Source organism: Trichosurus vulpecula, chromosome 4, assembly GCF_011100635.1.
Source record: "Trichosurus vulpecula isolate mTriVul1 chromosome 4, mTriVul1.pri, whole genome shotgun sequence".
NCBI lineage: Eukaryota > Metazoa > Chordata > Mammalia > Diprotodontia > Phalangeridae > Trichosurus > Trichosurus vulpecula.
The window spans coordinates 127,374,920-127,391,875 of NC_050576.1; the positions used below are offsets into that span (position 1 = coordinate 127,374,920).

Sequence of the window (16,956 nt, forward strand, 5' to 3'; positions counted from 1 at the left end):
TTGATAAATAATAATGCTACCTCTCAATTTCAGTGAGGTATTAGGAAATATAAAAAAGGATGGGGTCCCATTCTTCCAAATGCATTCAAGGTGAAAGTTGACTTCTACCCAACTTCTCAAGTCAAAAAGTCAAACAACAAGCATTTATTAAGAACTTATTTATGCCAGGCATAAATAAAGCACTATGAGTACAAAGAAAGGCAAAAACACAATAAGAGCTGATGGTCTCATGGAGGAGACAACTTGTAAATAACTAGGGACATGCAAGATATATACATGTTCAATGGCAGGTAACATTAAAGGAGAAGGCACTAACAACTTGAAGCCTCAAGGGAAACATGAGAAAGACCTCCAGCAGAAGGTGGAATTTGAGCTGAGTCTTGAAGAAAGCTGGGGAAGTTATGGGTCTTGGCAATGAGAAAACCAAGTAGCTTATATGGACATAAAATAAAATTTATTCTGTAGTATAAGGTGCTATGGGACCAAAAGCTTAATTAACCAAACAAGGCACCATGTAGAAATCTGGAATTTGAACACTGAAAAGAAGCTAAATGGGGCTTCTCCACGGGATCACCTCATGCAGTGAAGGGTAGCTAAGCAGCACGCCTTGATTTTATACCTAAGGCAAGCTGAAAGAGCTTTTGGGCTCTACCTCCCAAGAACATTCCCCATCTTGGCTGCTATCCCCACCCAAGTAAATACCAGGCACAACGAGATTGAAGCCCAGCCCCCAGCTTACTTGTTCTGAGCATTTCCAAACTTGCCAAAGGGGTCTCCAGCTTGTCCGCCATCCCCAGTGAATATATACAGATAACCATCAAGGCCAAAGAGGAGTTGACCTCCGTTATGATTGGAAGCTGGCTCTTCTAACTCCAGGATGACTCTAAAAGAGAAGGATAAACTCTGCACATATCCTTGACTCAAACTGAAAATCTCAGATGCATAGAAATAATTAGTCCTCTAAGGCAGCCAAGATATCCCATGTTTCCTAGGTCCAAGTGGCTTACTATTTTCAGGTTACAATCAGTGCAAGTATGCTATGGTTAATCAGATTCGGTTAATCAGATTCTTTCCCTGATTAGCACACTCTGTAGGTGAATTCCTAGCTAGTCTGCTAACTTGGGAGCTATGTTGGGTTTGGGACTTTGCTGAGTCTGGCAAGGCTTCCAGGAGGTTTGTGAACATGACCTCCACCTTGGATTCTGTACCTTATTTTGCTTAGTTATATGTAGGGCTGTGCTATAAATATTTAACAATTGACTCAACTCAAAAAAAGAAAAACACATGCAAGAAATGCTTTTAAATTTAATCTGCATTATTAACAATTCTTTCATCGCTTTTAAAATTTTAAACAATAGACAAATCAATCAATCAAGCCTTGATTCGCAGCAACTTGCCAAAATATAAATGCTCACTCTAAAAGTTTAACAAATGGTTGGTTCTTCATGTGGTACTCACCAGCTCCACTCACCCTGCTAATTCTCTGGTAAATATATTTAACCTTGACCTTACCTCAGTTGAATTAGAAGGAGGGCTCCCTGACATCTTGTCTAGAGGAAAAAGGGGACTGACTAGTCAGAATCCTCTGAGGTTCAGAATTAATCTGGCGGCAACAAGAAAAACAGAAAACTAAAATTCGTAACTCAAAATCTTGTGGAAATCTATGCCAAAAACTAAAAATATCAAATAATAAAGTGTGGGATAAGAAACTTTAAAAAAAAAAAAGAAAAATAGAAAACTCTGGTCCATAGGAAACGAGGTGGTACCTCAGAAAGAGGTTGGATTTAGAATCAGAGGACTTGTCTTTGAAAACCAGCTCTGCCACTTACTGACTGTGAGACCTTGGACAATCACTTTTTAGCCCTCCGGTCCTCAGCTGCCTTAGTTATAAAACGAGAGGGTTGGACTAGATAACCTCTAAGGCGTCCTTCCACCTCTAAGTTCAGGATCTGAAAGTGACAGATCTTTCTCCGGCAATAACTGGGGAGTTCAGTCTTTGAAACTGTTCCCTATGACCAGTATTAGGCTGGAGCTAGCACTTATTGGCTCCTAAGAACACAGTTGTTAAAATTTCAGCATAAGCACTTATGCCTTGGAAATTGTCACAAATCAGGGCTTGATTTATTGTTTTGTTGATTGTCTACAGAAAGTAATGCAGAAGATATTAATAATGCAGATTAAATTTTAAAATGTGTCCCATATGCATGTTTTCTTGGGGATCCGGCTTTAAACATTTACCAGCACACACACACACACACACACACACACACACACACACACATACCAGCACACCCACATATATGTGTGTGTGTGTGTGTGTGTGTGTGTATAATACATATATAGATACATAAACACATCCCTCCATATACCAGCATATGTACGTGTGTATCTATGTATATGTATATGTGTATATATGGATGGATGGATGGATGGATGGATGGATGGATGGATGGATGGATGTAGATAGATAAGTAGATGGTTAGTCTGGGGCCATTTTGTCACAAGTAGATAGGGCACTATTTCCCAGTGTTTGACCTCATTGTCTGAAGACTTAGAATGCTAAACTATGTACCCATGATACTTAGAAGTTCTGCCCATTATTAGTGTGGATTCTATCCACATAGCATACAAGTCCCTATTTTTACCAAATCATTTTAAATGGCTTTTTAATATTCTGTAAATAAAGGGTTCAAAAAAGCTGGGCTTGAATTATTGTATCGCTTCTCCATGGTCTTTGGGATTTCCCAGTCTATCTGTATTAACAGTGAGAAAGAGGTGAAGAAAATTTAAAAAAAAAAAAGGAAGCCTTCTCTTCTATGTGTACCTGCTTTTTCTTGTAGTATAGGCACAACACTGCCTACACCTTGTATAAGTCTAGTAGAGGTTCCACTCAATCAGTGAAATGTCCTAAGAGTCTTTGAGTAAAGGGGACACATTATAAGAATCCACTCTGAACATCTTCATTATTTTGCAATGCCTCTTTGGAGATGTGATGAATCACAGAACACAATCAACCAAAGGTGTTTTTATGAGTCATCAAAAAAGACAGTCTCTGCCACCTGTAGGACACCTTACCTTTCTGAGTTTATGTCAGCCTTATTGATATCAGCCTGAGAAACCTTCATCTCACTGATACGAATTTTCTCTGCCTTCTTTTTGCCCAGGCATGAGTAGTAAATATAGAACTTGAGATTGCGTCGGAATCTGGGGTGGAAAGCCAAGCCCAAGAAGCCCCTCTCATCACCTATCCATGGGGTTGTCAACACCAAGCTCTTGAGGTCCAGAAAAGGCTCCTCCAATCGACTCCCATCTGGCAAATAGACCCACACGACTCCAATCTGCTCAGCGACAAATAGGCGATGAGTTCCATCCCCAGCATGGACCATGGAGACTGGGTTCCTCAGCCCATTGGCCACCTCAGTCAGACAGAGTTGCAAACAGCCCTTACGGTCCTCCACCACAGCTCCAAGATTGCGATTGAGGTTGTCATTCCTTAGCACGTTGGGGAAACAGTAGTCCTGGTCTGGGAGATTGAGGAGGTGACAAAAGTGGGCTCCATTCTTCTCCTGGGATGCCCGGATACGGTGGTCATTAGTCAGCAGAGAGATGGCAGAGTGGCAGTTGGAATGGAATGCCGAGCAGTAGTCAGAGCAAAGGCCTGGGAGATTCCGAAGGGGTGTCTGATGGTTTTCAGCATCATAGAGGTGAGCTGCATAGGGGGAGCACTCCTAGAAAAGGGGAGGGAGACTGGTCAGAGGACATGAGTTTGGTAAAGAGCTTTGTGAATCTTTAAGTCAGGGTTTCTTCCTTTGGCAGTCATGAACTTTAAATATACGTGTGTGCATCTGCATATATGTATGTGTGTATTTGATAACTGTATTTAAATGTAATTGGTTTCCTTTGTAATCCCATGTTTGATGCATTTAATAACATTATTCTAAGAAGAGGTCCATAAGCTTCTCTAGAATACCAAAGTGGTTCATAATACAAAAAAAAGGTTAAAATCCATGCTTTCAGTGCTCTTGATATATCTAACCACTTAGGAAAGTCATGTGTGAGATTAGGCTCCAGGATCCTGTGCCATCTCACCTTGCCCACCACACATGCTCAGTTGAAGGCTAATCCTGCTAGGGTATCATATGCCCTCTCTGAGCTTAGGCTGCTCTTGAAATGCCCCAAGAAAATCAAGCCACCAAAACTATTTTAGCGTAAGCACTATGGCTTTTCACATACTGCTACTTGACTTATCTACAGAAAGGAAATTAACCAAATTTTTGGTCTGTTTTTTTGCAATGTTTGTTAATATGAAACACACACATATACACACACAGCGCGCACGCACACACACACACACACACACACACACACAAACTTTGTTCAGCTCAGCTCAGCCTCCAGTCAGCTTAGCTGAACGAATAAATCTTTCATCTGTAAAAGGAGAATGTCATTTTGAACATCTATGTCAATAAAATATTTTGTTGGTCAGTGGTTTATCACATTTTAAAGGCTTAGCAAGGGAAAGTGAACATTTAGGAAAAGGTCCAAACTTCCAGAGTCTTCAGATTGCTTTTTACACACACACACACACACACGTACACACATGCACACACACACACACACACACAGGCAGAAGCAGAGGCAGAGGCAGAGGGGGCTGGGATGAAAATGAGAAAACAACAACTAAGACATTTACCCTCCCTCTGAAGGAAGGGAAGTGGGGAGGAAGAGGTCCCTGCCAGCTGTAATATGATCCTGTGACCCTCTGTTACTGTCTCTCCTCCTGGCTCACACTTGATTAGCAATGCAGAGTTTGGTCAGCAGTCCACAGTTCTTGCTCTGATCGTCCCTGTCATCGCCTGCTCTATCCCATCTCTTCACTCGTACTGGCAAGATACTGGCTATTCTGACGATTTCTGTTCCTGCTGCTCTATGATGGCTCCTATGGTGTCTTCTTCCTATTTGTGGTTTCCTCTTTGCTCTTCCCAAAAGCTCCTTCACTTTTAAGGCCTGGGATATTCTGAATAATCTGCGTCAGGTCAAGTTCAAAACCACTGGAGCTTAAGGGATCTTGGGAAAACCTCCCAGTCCAAGAGTATCTAAAGAGAAATTAAGTGACTTGCCCCATTCACACAATCAGTATGTGTCAGAAACTACACTTGAGCTTAGGCTTTCCAGCCACTGAGGCCAGCTCTCTATCCAATGTGTGACACCACCTCTTTGAGGGTACATAAATGTCAGATATAATTTTTAAGAACATTCTGGACCCAGAATGATAGCAATGGGCTATTTGTCTCCATCTATGATCACACACTAAATAAAGAGGGAATAGAAATGTAGCATAATGGTATAGTGAGGAAGGAACAATGGATCTGGACCAAGAAGACCTGGATTTGAATCTTGGCTCTGCTACTCACTGCTTGTCACTTCACTTTGGGCCCTGGATCGTCTATAAAATGATGGACTTGGACCCGTTGGTTGAGACAACTCATAAAGGGTCAGGACTCTTGGTTCTATTCTTGGTCTGTCCCACTAATATGCCAAGTGAATTGATTCTTTTTATTGGAACCTGAGCACTATTAATAAAAACATCCTTCGAGGGGAATAATTTTGAAACAAACTCACTAAATTTATAGCTCCATTTAAATAAGCACCGTCTACTCCAGAGCGGTCCTGGTAGGGAATGGACATGCCATAATGTCATCACTGTCCTCAAGCACCTGGGCATGGGAGGGGGGTGGCTCTTTTGGAATTGCCTCCAGAGCCTATAGCATTGACTCCTCCTAAATGATACGTCTTCATTCTTCCAAGGCTAATTCTAGTAAATAAGGTAGTTTAAGGTATGATTAGCTTCAAAAATGAGGTGAGACCAGAGAGCAATGAGGCTAGTTTTACTGTATGTATTATAAATAGAATATAAAGACAAGAAGCAATTGGAGAAATGTAATCCTATCAAAGAGATGCTAGATACTCCATCTCCCATCTCCATGTCTTTGCACTGGCTGTCCCCCATACCTAGAGTGCACTTCCTCCTCATGTCCACCTCATAGAATACCCCAACTCAAACATCACCTTCGGCATGAAGCCATCCCCATAGCTCCTAGTGTCATCCTTCCTCTAATTATGTTGTATTAATTTTGCATACAGGAACGCACTAGAGGTTTTCCCAGTAGAAACAAGAGTGCAGCGAGGATGTTCCTTTCCCTGCTATTGTGTGATGTAGCTCTGGAGGCCCTAACAATATACATGGGATAGAAGAAATATATCTATCTATATTTTTGTGATGGAATTCCAGCCCATTCTCATCCTGAGCCATGATGAGTATCATGAGGGACTGGCTAGTGAACCCAGCCCTTATGAGCATGCATGGAGAGTTCATTTGATGCAGTTCCCCACAGGGAATTTAGAGCATGCTTAACCTTCCATCCCTGGTACTGGTTTGCTAACTATGTGGTAAATAAGAGCCTGTTTGATTGGCTTCATAGCCAGAATGTAGGGGTATCCAATATGCATTAGTTGTCCAGAGTCTAGTCCTTCTCTTTCTAAGGACCTTCATCTAGCCTGGTAGCATTCCAGTGACAGATAATACTATAAAGAAAGAGACCATAGGGGCAGCTAGATGGTGCAGTGAGCAGAGCACCAGTCCTGGAGTCAGCAGGACCTGAGTTCAAATCTGGTCTCAGACACTTGACACACTTACCAGCTGTGTGACCTTGGGCAAGTCACTTAACCCCAATTGCCCTGCCTTCCCCCCTCAAAAAGAGAGAAGAGAGACCTTGGGCTCTCCACATCTGAGGCTAGACATGTGATCCATGAATATAGTCCTTAATTATTTCCCTTGGCATTTGTTTTCTCATTTAAGACGAAGGAGATTGAAGGCTATGATCTTGTGAGTTTCAAAAAAGGCCAGGATTCAAGTCCATGCTCAGTGTTGTAGCCACCAGGTCTAGCTTTGAGGCTTAAAAGACTGAGGATAGATCTTTGGGACCCAATCAATAATGAGACAAGGGCTCATACAGCAACAGTGCAAATTTGGTGGGACTTGTGCTTTGCATAATGTGTGCATATGTGTTTAAGCCTGAGTCTGCTTTCCCCAGGGATAGAGCAAGTATAGAGGAGAGCACATCCCCAGTCATTAAAGTAAAATGTTTGTACTTTTGTTCCTGCCATACTTTCAAAGTAAACATTCTTTTATAAAAGCTAATTGATGGTAAAAGGTAAATGGAGCTTGGGGTCTTGAGCTGACGGCATTAGAGAAGAGACACTTCTGCCCTAGAACTCTGAGGAGAGAAATATACCTTCACCCCAGAAAGTAAAGCCATAGAGTACTTGGCTAATTTATGCACATATACATATGCATGCATGCATGCATGTATGGATGGATATGTCACACAAACACACACACACACACACACACACAACAGCTCAAGCACCATCTTCTACATGAAGGCTTTCCTGATCCCACTCACCTGCTAGTGCCTTCCCTCCCAAACTACTATATTTAATTACTTTTGTATATATTTGTATTTTATGTTGTATATATTTTATTCCCCATTAGAATGTAATATCCTTGCAAGTAAAGATTATTTCATTCTTTGCACTTGTATACTCAGAGCCTAGCACAGTACCTGGCTTAGAGCAGGTGCTTAATAAATATTTGCGGATTGATTGATATACGTACATGTTTCCAATAAAATGTAAGCTCAGTAAGACAAATACTGTTTAACTTTTGTCTTGGTATTCCCTGCACCCAGAACAGTCCCTGGTTCACAGTAGGCCCTCAATAAATTGTTGCTGATTGTTTGCTGCTCAGGATATAAGAGTCTGAGTAGATAAAGCTCATCTAGTACATTTCTTACAGTCATTTTCTTTTTGGTCCAAACCCATGATCTCACCATTGTAGAGTGTGGTCTGAGGAAGCCCTCTTTATCAATGCAGATCAATGACTATTCTGCACCTTAAAGCTTTAGAGAGTTGGCCAGGTTATTGAGTGTTTGAGTAATTTGCCCAGGATCATACAGCCAGCATGTCAGAGGCAGAGACCTGACTTGGACCTAGTCCTTTATCCAATATGCTTCTCTATTGCTTCATAAAAATATATTCAATGAATATATGGTTATAAGAAATGATACTGGCCCTCAAAGAGTCTAATGTTGAAACAGAACACAGAGTTAATACTAATCTGAAGATTTCATTAATATAAGGCCTTTAGAAATTAACATAAAAAATAAAATTCTGTGGTGAGTGGGCATCTGATCATTATTTGATTTTTCAGTCATTAGTAGTTATTAATTGGGTTAGTGTCAGGCTAACAAGCAGTAAAACAAGGAACATGAAAAGTCCAAAAGTTAGCATTTTAAAATAACATTTTGCTCCTTCAATCCAGACATAAAGGCCTAGGGCCTGGTGACCTTTGTGAGTTGAAACACATATTCCCTTTTGATAGCCTCTTAGAAATGAGAAATAGATTTCTTGAAAGCAAATATCTCAGCCTTTAAACTAATCCCAATACAAACAAAATCTAGTAAATACACTGCCACTCCTTCAGCTACAGAGTTGCTGAGTTTTTATTTTCAAATCTCCTGTCCAAAATTTGAAGCCAATTCTTACTCTAGGACTGCCACCTGAACTCCCCAAGAATCACTCTGGGGAGGGGCACTGGAGTCCTTGACAAGCAGCAAAGTTGCCTTAGAGATGTTGTTTCTTTAACCTATGAAGACAATGCCACTGACCCACTGTCCAGAGGATGTGTTTTCTTGTTGGGATGACAGATTTTCACCAATTTCACTCTCGTCCAACTGTCCAAAGTCCTCTAGGAGATACAATTAATAACCAGAGGATCAGCATCAAACTCCTGACTTCTGAATCATTAGCATGATTACTCTAGCCAACTAAGCTAACTTTTCGCAGATGAGTAAGACTGCTCAGAGCCTTTGCATTTCATAGGCTACCCTCTAATGGAAATTCCAAAGAACAATGAGAAGATCCAAAACAAACAATATGCAGGAGGATCAAAAATAATTCAGACATAGGATGATCCAGAAACTGAATGATACCTTAGTTACCTCTGACGGTCAGGGTCCCTACACCTGTGACTTCAACTTGCCCTAAGGAAGAAGGAATGGCCCAGAAGACATTATCAACTTAATATGCATATCCCCTGGTCCCCAGCACAGTGTCTTCATACATCATAGCTGTTTAATAAATGTTTGTTGTGGAATTAAAGGCACTTTCCACTTGTTTAGGCCTTCAGTTAAGTCAACATAATTGAACAAGAGAGAGTTCTATGTGATGGAGGCAATAGAAGTTGGAAAGTATCTCTAGAAATGACTGATACGTAAAAGCAAAATATGATCAAATGAAAGGAGGAAGAAGTATCAAGGAAATACAGACACAGAGAAAGTAGAAATCAGAGAGCTGGATCGGGTTGTCCAAATCAAGGGTGTACAGACATAGAGAAACCAGGAGCTAAATGAAGAAAACAAACACAGGGGAGTCACTCACAACAGAGCTCAGAATGTGGGGCTCAGAGAGAGCCGGTGGCCTCTCTGCACACCCAGAATTTCATTCTCTGTAAGCTGCTCTTATATGCAAGTACCACCATCTGTCTGCCTTTGGGTTGTTCCTTCTTCCTCAGCATCTTCCAACAGGGAAGGAGGACAGGGGGAAGAAATAAGCATTTATGTGGCACCTATTATGTTACGTGCCAGGCAATATGCTAAGCTAATTTTATAAATACGATTTTATTTGATCCTCACAACAACCCTACAAGGTTAGTGCTATTACTATCCCCAATTTATAGTTGGGGAAACTGAGGCAAACTGGGGTTAAGTGATTACTCAGGGTCACACAACTATTAAGTCTCTGAAGCCAGATCTGAACTCAAGTCACTCTGACTCTAGGCCTAGCACTCTATCCACTGAGCCATCTAGCTGCCTGGTGGCACTTATATGAGAATACTAGAAACTTAGTCACCTGCTCCATTACAACGAGGTCCATCTATCGTCATCTCTGTCCTGTACTGCTCTGCATGGTCAATCAATCAGCAAGCATTTACTAAGCACCTACTATGTGTCAGGTACCATATGAAATGCTTCCCTTATGGCTCCAGCTTTCTCTCACATTTCTCCCTTCTCTTCGGCTGTGGGATTGCTCATCACCCGACCCCTGGTGATAGATATTTCATGTGTTGAACCCCACATATAAACACATTCCCTCTTTACATTTTTTCTGAACTGTTGAATGAAAGAAAATTAACTAGCTTGACTCTCTTCTCACCAACTGTCCAATCTGTTAGGGATCAGGGTCAAGAGGAGGAGGATTGCTGTTAAGGAATAATAATAGATTGTATTTACAAAGCAGTTTTCAAGTTTACAAAGAACTTTCTTCTCAACAGTCCTGTGATGTAGGTATCATATTATTCCTATTTGACAGATAAACAGGCTCAGAGTGGTTACCATCTCACCCATGGTCACATAGCCAGTAAGTAGAAGAAGTAAAACTCAAACTCAGGTCCTGTGGCTCAATATCCATTGCTCTTGTCACCACAACTCGCTAACTACTAGGAATAGCAAGGAACAGAAGGAAGTGGTAGGAAAAATGAAATAGCTTGGTGGTCTACTTACCTTTCCTAATTTCCCAAGTATTAGCACTCCCTCATGAAATTACTTTGTATTTGTGAACCTGTATATATGTTGTTTCATCAGTTGTTGAGCAGACACGGATAAGTTACAACTTCCATCATTGGAAGGAATGCCCACATTGATGAGATCAGAATTCTATTGGAGCATTTGACTATATGTCATGTCACCCAATAGGCTGTAAGATCCTTGAGCACAAGGACTGTTTCCTAGCACAGTTCCTTGTACACAGGACATGCTTAATAAGTGACTGTAGAGTTGAACTGAAAATCAGCTTTGTAATATATAATACTAGTTAATTATTTCTTCACCTTTGCCTTATAAAGCCCTCCATAAATAATGGCTACCAGTATCCTTAAATAAAACTGAATTGGCCCACCAGCTCAGTTCACTGGCTGTGGGATAACATCTTTATATATTTGAGGTAAGGATGGGGTAGGTTGAGAGAAGAAGAAGGCCATACTTCTGCTAAGGTCTTCTGTCCTACTCATACCCATTCATTCTATCTCTGGGTCAAATACAGGTGGTAACAATTAAGGATGGGATGAAGGTCACGATGTTTCCAGTCCTAACAGTCTATTAATGCTAGATACAAATTGGCCTCTATGGGACAGAAGAAAGGACAAGAAAAATCACAGGAAATTAGAGCTGGAAGGAACCACCTTAGTTCAGCCTCAGTATTCATAGATAAAGAAACTGAAGTCCAGGGAAATAAAATTACTTGCTTGAGGTTACATGGTAAGTGACAGAGTCAAGGCTCAATGTCTAGGGAATTGGAAAAATAGGGACATTAATGCACTATTTTGGACCTGTGAACTGATCCAACCATTCTGGAGAGCAATTTGTAACTATGCCCAAAAGAATACAAAATTGTACATACCCTTTGATCCAGCAATACCACTACCAGATCTGTAACCCGATGAGGTCAGAGGAAAGGAGAAAGGACCTATTTGTACAAAATTATTTACAGCAGCTTTTTTTGTGGTGGCAAAGAATTAGAAACTGAGGGAATGCCCATCAACTGGGGAATGGCTGAACAAGTTATATAATATGTGATTGCAATGGAATGCTATTGTGCTATAAGAAATGATAGGAACGATAGTTTCAGAAAAACCTGGGAAGATGTATATGGACTGATACCTAGTAAAGTGAGCAGAATCAGGAGAATATTGTACACAGTAACAGCAATACTATAAGGATGATCACTTGTTAAAGACTTAGCTACTGTGATCAATACAACGATCCAAGATAATTCCAAAGGACCAATAATGAAAAATGCTATCCTCCTCCAGAGAGAGGACTGATCAACTCTGAGTACAGACTGAAGCATAATTTTAAAATTTTCTTTATATTTCTTGCATGGCTTTTTTTTTACTTTTTTCCCCCAACATGGCTAATACGGGAATAAGTTTTGCATGACTTCACATGCATAATTGAAATCATATTGCTTGCCTTCTCAATGAGTGAAGGAAGGAGGGAGGAAGAGAATTTGGAACTCAAATTTTTTTAAAAATGAATGTTAAAAGTTTATTTTCTTAAAGAAAAGATGTCAGCTTGATGTCAACTGACACACACTTGGCCTCTTCCCAATGAAATGGAAGAGGTAGGGTGGCTGTAGCCAGGAATTGACCACACAGCCTTGGGCTATAGGTACCCTTCCTCCCGGCTTCTGAGTTTGGCACTGTTACAACTCTCTTCGAGAATTCTGGTAGCATTATTAACTTCTTTGGATCCATCAAGGTAGTGAGACCACAAGTGTGTTTCATTTTCTGTATAGAGAGAATGTATCTTCTGTGGCCCTTCTTGTCTTAGAGTTGTTTGGGGCAGCAAGCTGCCAAGTGATTTGCTCAGGGGCACAAAGCCAATATGTGACAAAGGTGAGACTTGAATCCAGATCTCGCTGTCTTCAAGGCCGGCTCTCTACTCACTATACCACACTGCCTCTCTTAATAGTAAATTACTGATAGTCTTCCCCAGTAAAATCAGGAATCTCATCAGTTACCTGGTACTGCTCCCCATCTCCCCATAGCCCAGCACTCTCAAAGCCAGCAATGCATTTTCACAGTCCACATTTTTAGGATGAGGAGAATGACATTGGTGCTTCTCTAGAATGTGGATTTTGGCTGAATCCAGGACAGCTGGTGAAAGCAAAGCCTCCATGACTCATGCAGTCAGTGGCATGACATTTACTGAACCAACTCCTGGAAACCTGTAGAGCCATGACTCTAGGGACAGAAATGTTCTCTCCCACTCTCCTGCCTGTGCCTGCCCCCCCATCAGTACCTTGGCACTGAAGAGAAGACCCAGGAAGGAAGGAATCCTTAGATATCACAGGGGTCCCAGCAAAGACTGGCCCCATACCTTTCACCTCTAAGACTGCAGAGAGGATGTAGGAGCAGTCAGAACTCCCAAGAGGCCCATCCCCACCCACCTTTTACCCTCTTGCCAAAACAAAGAGAGAGAGAGAGAGAGAGAGAGAAAATCCCACGAAGAAATTATTTCAAGCTCCTCTGGGCTCTAGAGAGAGGATACAGGTTAAAGAGAGCACCCAAAGCAAGCCACTTTTTATCTTCCAGAAGACTTAGAAGGCAGCCCCTGTCAAAGCCTTTGCAGCTAAAGTCTAATCCTCCACACCTCTTTTCTCCGTGGGTGTCTCTGTCCAATACAGGTAGTGCAGAGGAAAGGGATGCTATTACAATCAGAACCTAGGACATTTAGCTGGCAAGATAACTAATGTAAGCTCCTACCCAGATGGGGAGCACAGGATTAGGGGCAGCCCTGGTAGACAGTTCCTTGACGCTGACAGTATTTAACGGGAAGCTGGGCGACCACTGGTTGGCAATTCTTGATCAGGAACAGGTTGGATCAGCCAGTCTTTGCATTCCCTCCCAACTCTAAGATTCAGTGACTGAGGGAAGTGGAACAGCTTCCGCTTCCATACTGCCATCCAGCCTGGCACCCACCCCTAACAGCTAAGGTCAGGGCCATATTTGATCCTAAAGCAGTCTCCGTCCCTTACTGCCTCAGCCATCATATCCATCCCTACCTGGCATAGGATGTCCTTGATATAGCCACCACACAGCTCATGGCCTTTCAGGTCTAAGTACTCCACGATGTCCCAATAGCGGGCAGCAATGCGGCGGTCCTTGCTCTGATCACAGCAGCCAAAGGTTTCATAGTCAGAGCAGAACTCTAGGTGCACAGGGGGCTTGAAGGGGGGCCCATAATCTAGGCACTGCGGATGTCCGTGGAGAAAGGCAGCCTGGCTTAGGAAGAGCAAGAGGCAAAAGCAGGAAACATAGCACGATTTTGGGAGCTGGGAGCCAAAACTAGATGCCGAGTTCCTTGGACCACCTCTAGGTACAATCCCTCTCAGCATGTTGGCTTGGGAAACACTCAAGCTGCTGTTTACCCAGGTTGACTTCCCTGCTTTTTACTTGATCCCTCCCCTCTCTTTTCCTCCTCCTCTCCCTCCTCCTTCTTCCCCCTCCCTCCTCTTTCTCCATGAAGTTTAGTAGCAATCTGCTGGGCAGAACTTTTCTTAAAGGGCAGAGAAAGTCATTCTCCCTGCAAGATCTCCCCCATCTTCATTCAAAGGAGGGAGCAGGGAGCAACCCAACCACAATTAGACACGAAGCTGTTAAAGGACTGATCCCTTGTCTCTGTTTCCACCACCCACCACCCTCAGTGCTGAGATGATTGTGAGTGAAATTGTAGCCATAGGAGTGACCTCAAAGGTTCATTCTGGATTTAAGTCCAAAGAATCTATAACTCAAATGTAACCCCAGCTCCAAAGCCCATTGGTACGGGATGCTCTCCTTCTTAGTGGAGATAAATGCCCTGCACCGTGGACTTTGGGACTGAGGTTATGTTAACATCGAATACACAAGACTTTCTCAATGTCTAGGGGAAAAATAAGCAGGAAGCCATAATGCTTCCTAGTTAGGACACTCACTTTGCAGAACAAGGAACCCTGATCCAGCATGTTCCTAAAACTGAACATGAAAACCAATTTCAGTGGAGAGGACCTTAAAAACACTATTTCAATGTTATTTCAGACATCACACGGGACTTAGGAATGGATGGATTATGCTTCAAATAGCTGAATGTTGGATATACCAATGCAAAGTAAGTGGTAGTGAGTGAATTTAGGGAATCTTGTACACATGACTGAGAGTAAGGAAAAGTGAAACAAGAGAGGCCTAGTGAACTCCTTGAACTATCTGTGAGAAATGTTTGGGGAGGTATGTCAGGAATAACACCAAATCTTATGCTCTACCTCATCACTCAGGCAGCTCTCTAAGGCTAAAAATTATATACAGGTGGTAATCTAAATCAAAGGAGGGAATTGCCATACTAAAATAATAACAATAATTGCCAAGATTTATATAACACCTTAGGGTTTATAAAGTACTTTACAACATATTTTATGCTCACAACAACCCTGAGAAGTTTTGTTGTTGCTTTTCAGTCATGTCTAACACTCCTTGACCCCACTTGGGGTTTTCTTGGGAAAGATACTGGGGTAGCTCACCATTTCCTTCTCCAGCTCATTTTACGGATGAGGAAACTGAGCCAAACAGGGATAAGTGACTTGTCCAGGTTCACACAGCTAGTATGTACCTGAGGCCAAATTTGAACTCACGAAGATGAGTCTTCCTGATTCCAGGCCTGGCACTCTTAACCACCTAGCTGCCCTCCAAAGAATCTGAATTATTATTATTCCTATTTTAAAGATGGGGAAATTGAGGTAGAAAGAGGTTAAATGACCAACCCAGGATCACATGGTTAATGAGCATCTGAGGCTGCATTTGAACTCAGGTCTTGTCAGTACAGGTCTGGCACCTTCACCCACTGTATCACCCAACTGTCTATAAAGCAAGTTCTTGATAGATGGATAGTCACTCTTTAGATTGATGCAGTATCTTGCTTGAATATCTTGGATGTGTTACAGGTTCAATTTTTTGTGAAAGCAAAGCAAAAAATGAATGAATGAATAACAAATAAATAAGTAAATAAGAAAGAGATTTGGAAGTGTCCAAACTCCATAACTCCATACACAGGGCCAAGGAGAAATGAACTAGCATAACTCTTGGCTGTTTGTTTGTTTGTCTGTTTTCACAGCTCTGCTAGGAATCATTTGTTCATGATTAAAAGTTGCCATTGGAAATGCTAATAAAAGGGACAGGGTGCCCAATTTCTCATGTCCTTAAAAGGCTCTGTCTCCCCACTCCCCACCATAAACTTGCCCTGGTTGTATTTCAATAGATGAGAGACAAAGAAGTATGTAAATAGTCTGGCCTCATCAATTACCCAGATTCTTCAAACACAAGATAAAAATCTAACTAAAGCAAAAATACTTTTGCTCATTATTCAGGTAAGCAAAGGCAAAGGGTTTCCCCCCATGAATTACACAGATTGCTGATGTCTACACAGTTCTCCTCGTCCCCCCTCTCCTGTTTGTACTGCTCTGTGTCCTACCAGTTTTACTCTTTTTTTTAATGACCACAAGCCCAACATGCCTGACTCATCCATTGCTGACTAGGTAGTTTCCATGGGAGTGGCAGCCAAATGGTACAGTAACATCAGTTTTCTGCTAGTCTTGCCAGAAGGGCAGCTGGATGGCACAGTGCCAGGTCTGGAGTCAGGGAGACTCCTCTTCCTGAGTTCAAATCCAGCCTCAGACACTTACTAGCTGTGTGACCCTAGGCAAGTCACTTAATCTGTTTGCCTCTGCTTCCTCATCTATAAAATGATCTGGGGAAGGAGATGGCAAACCACTCCAGTTTCTTTGAGAAAAACCCCCAGATGGGGTCACAAAGAGTCAGGTATGAATGAATAACAACAATGTCAGTATTCTGGCAATCTTAGGCAAGATATGTAAAGAAAAAAAACCAAAACGACCTAAATCCAGTCAGTGAAGACATAGCTGCCATTGGCTTCTCAGGAAAAGTAAAGGAAGATTATCCTCACCCCAGCTTGGAGTGAACACTCCCTTATTCTATGGAGCACTTGCCAACATTTTGAGGTTATTTAATGTGTATTTATTTGAGTTTCAGTTGCCTTTTTTCACAGAAACAAAGTTTCCACTAAAAGGGCATCTCTTTCATAAAAAGCTTTTTTTTTGAATTGTGCAAATCATCAGGTGGTAAAGTATAGAAATAATTTAAATACTACAAAATTCTAGCATTCTTAGACATGCTGGACTTGTAAAGTCAGGCCCAATAGCATTGTTTTTGGCCACTGGCCACAAGATTTACAGAGCAAATGATGGGTTTTGGTTTTTGGTCATCGGAGTTAGAGTTACATAGTTAGAATG

The 16,956-nt window shown here is 41.7% G+C and overlaps 1 protein-coding gene across 1 annotated transcript in view; it reads right to left on the bottom strand.

The window, feature by feature from the left end:
* HHIPL2 (HHIP like 2) overlaps nt 1–14,059 on the bottom strand; it is a 32,571-nt gene extending 18,512 nt beyond the window's left edge. The window contains exons 1-3 of the mRNA XM_036757724.1: nt 13,684–14,059; nt 3,076–3,728; nt 740–883 (exon numbers count right to left, since the gene is read on the bottom strand). Of these exons, the coding sequence (XP_036613619.1) occupies nt 740–883; nt 3,076–3,728; nt 13,684–14,016 (1,130 nt within the window). The 5' untranslated portion in view covers nt 14,017–14,059. The remainder of the gene's footprint in view (nt 1–739; nt 884–3,075; nt 3,729–13,683) is intronic.
* Between the last annotated feature and the right edge of the window lie 2,897 nt (nt 14,060–16,956).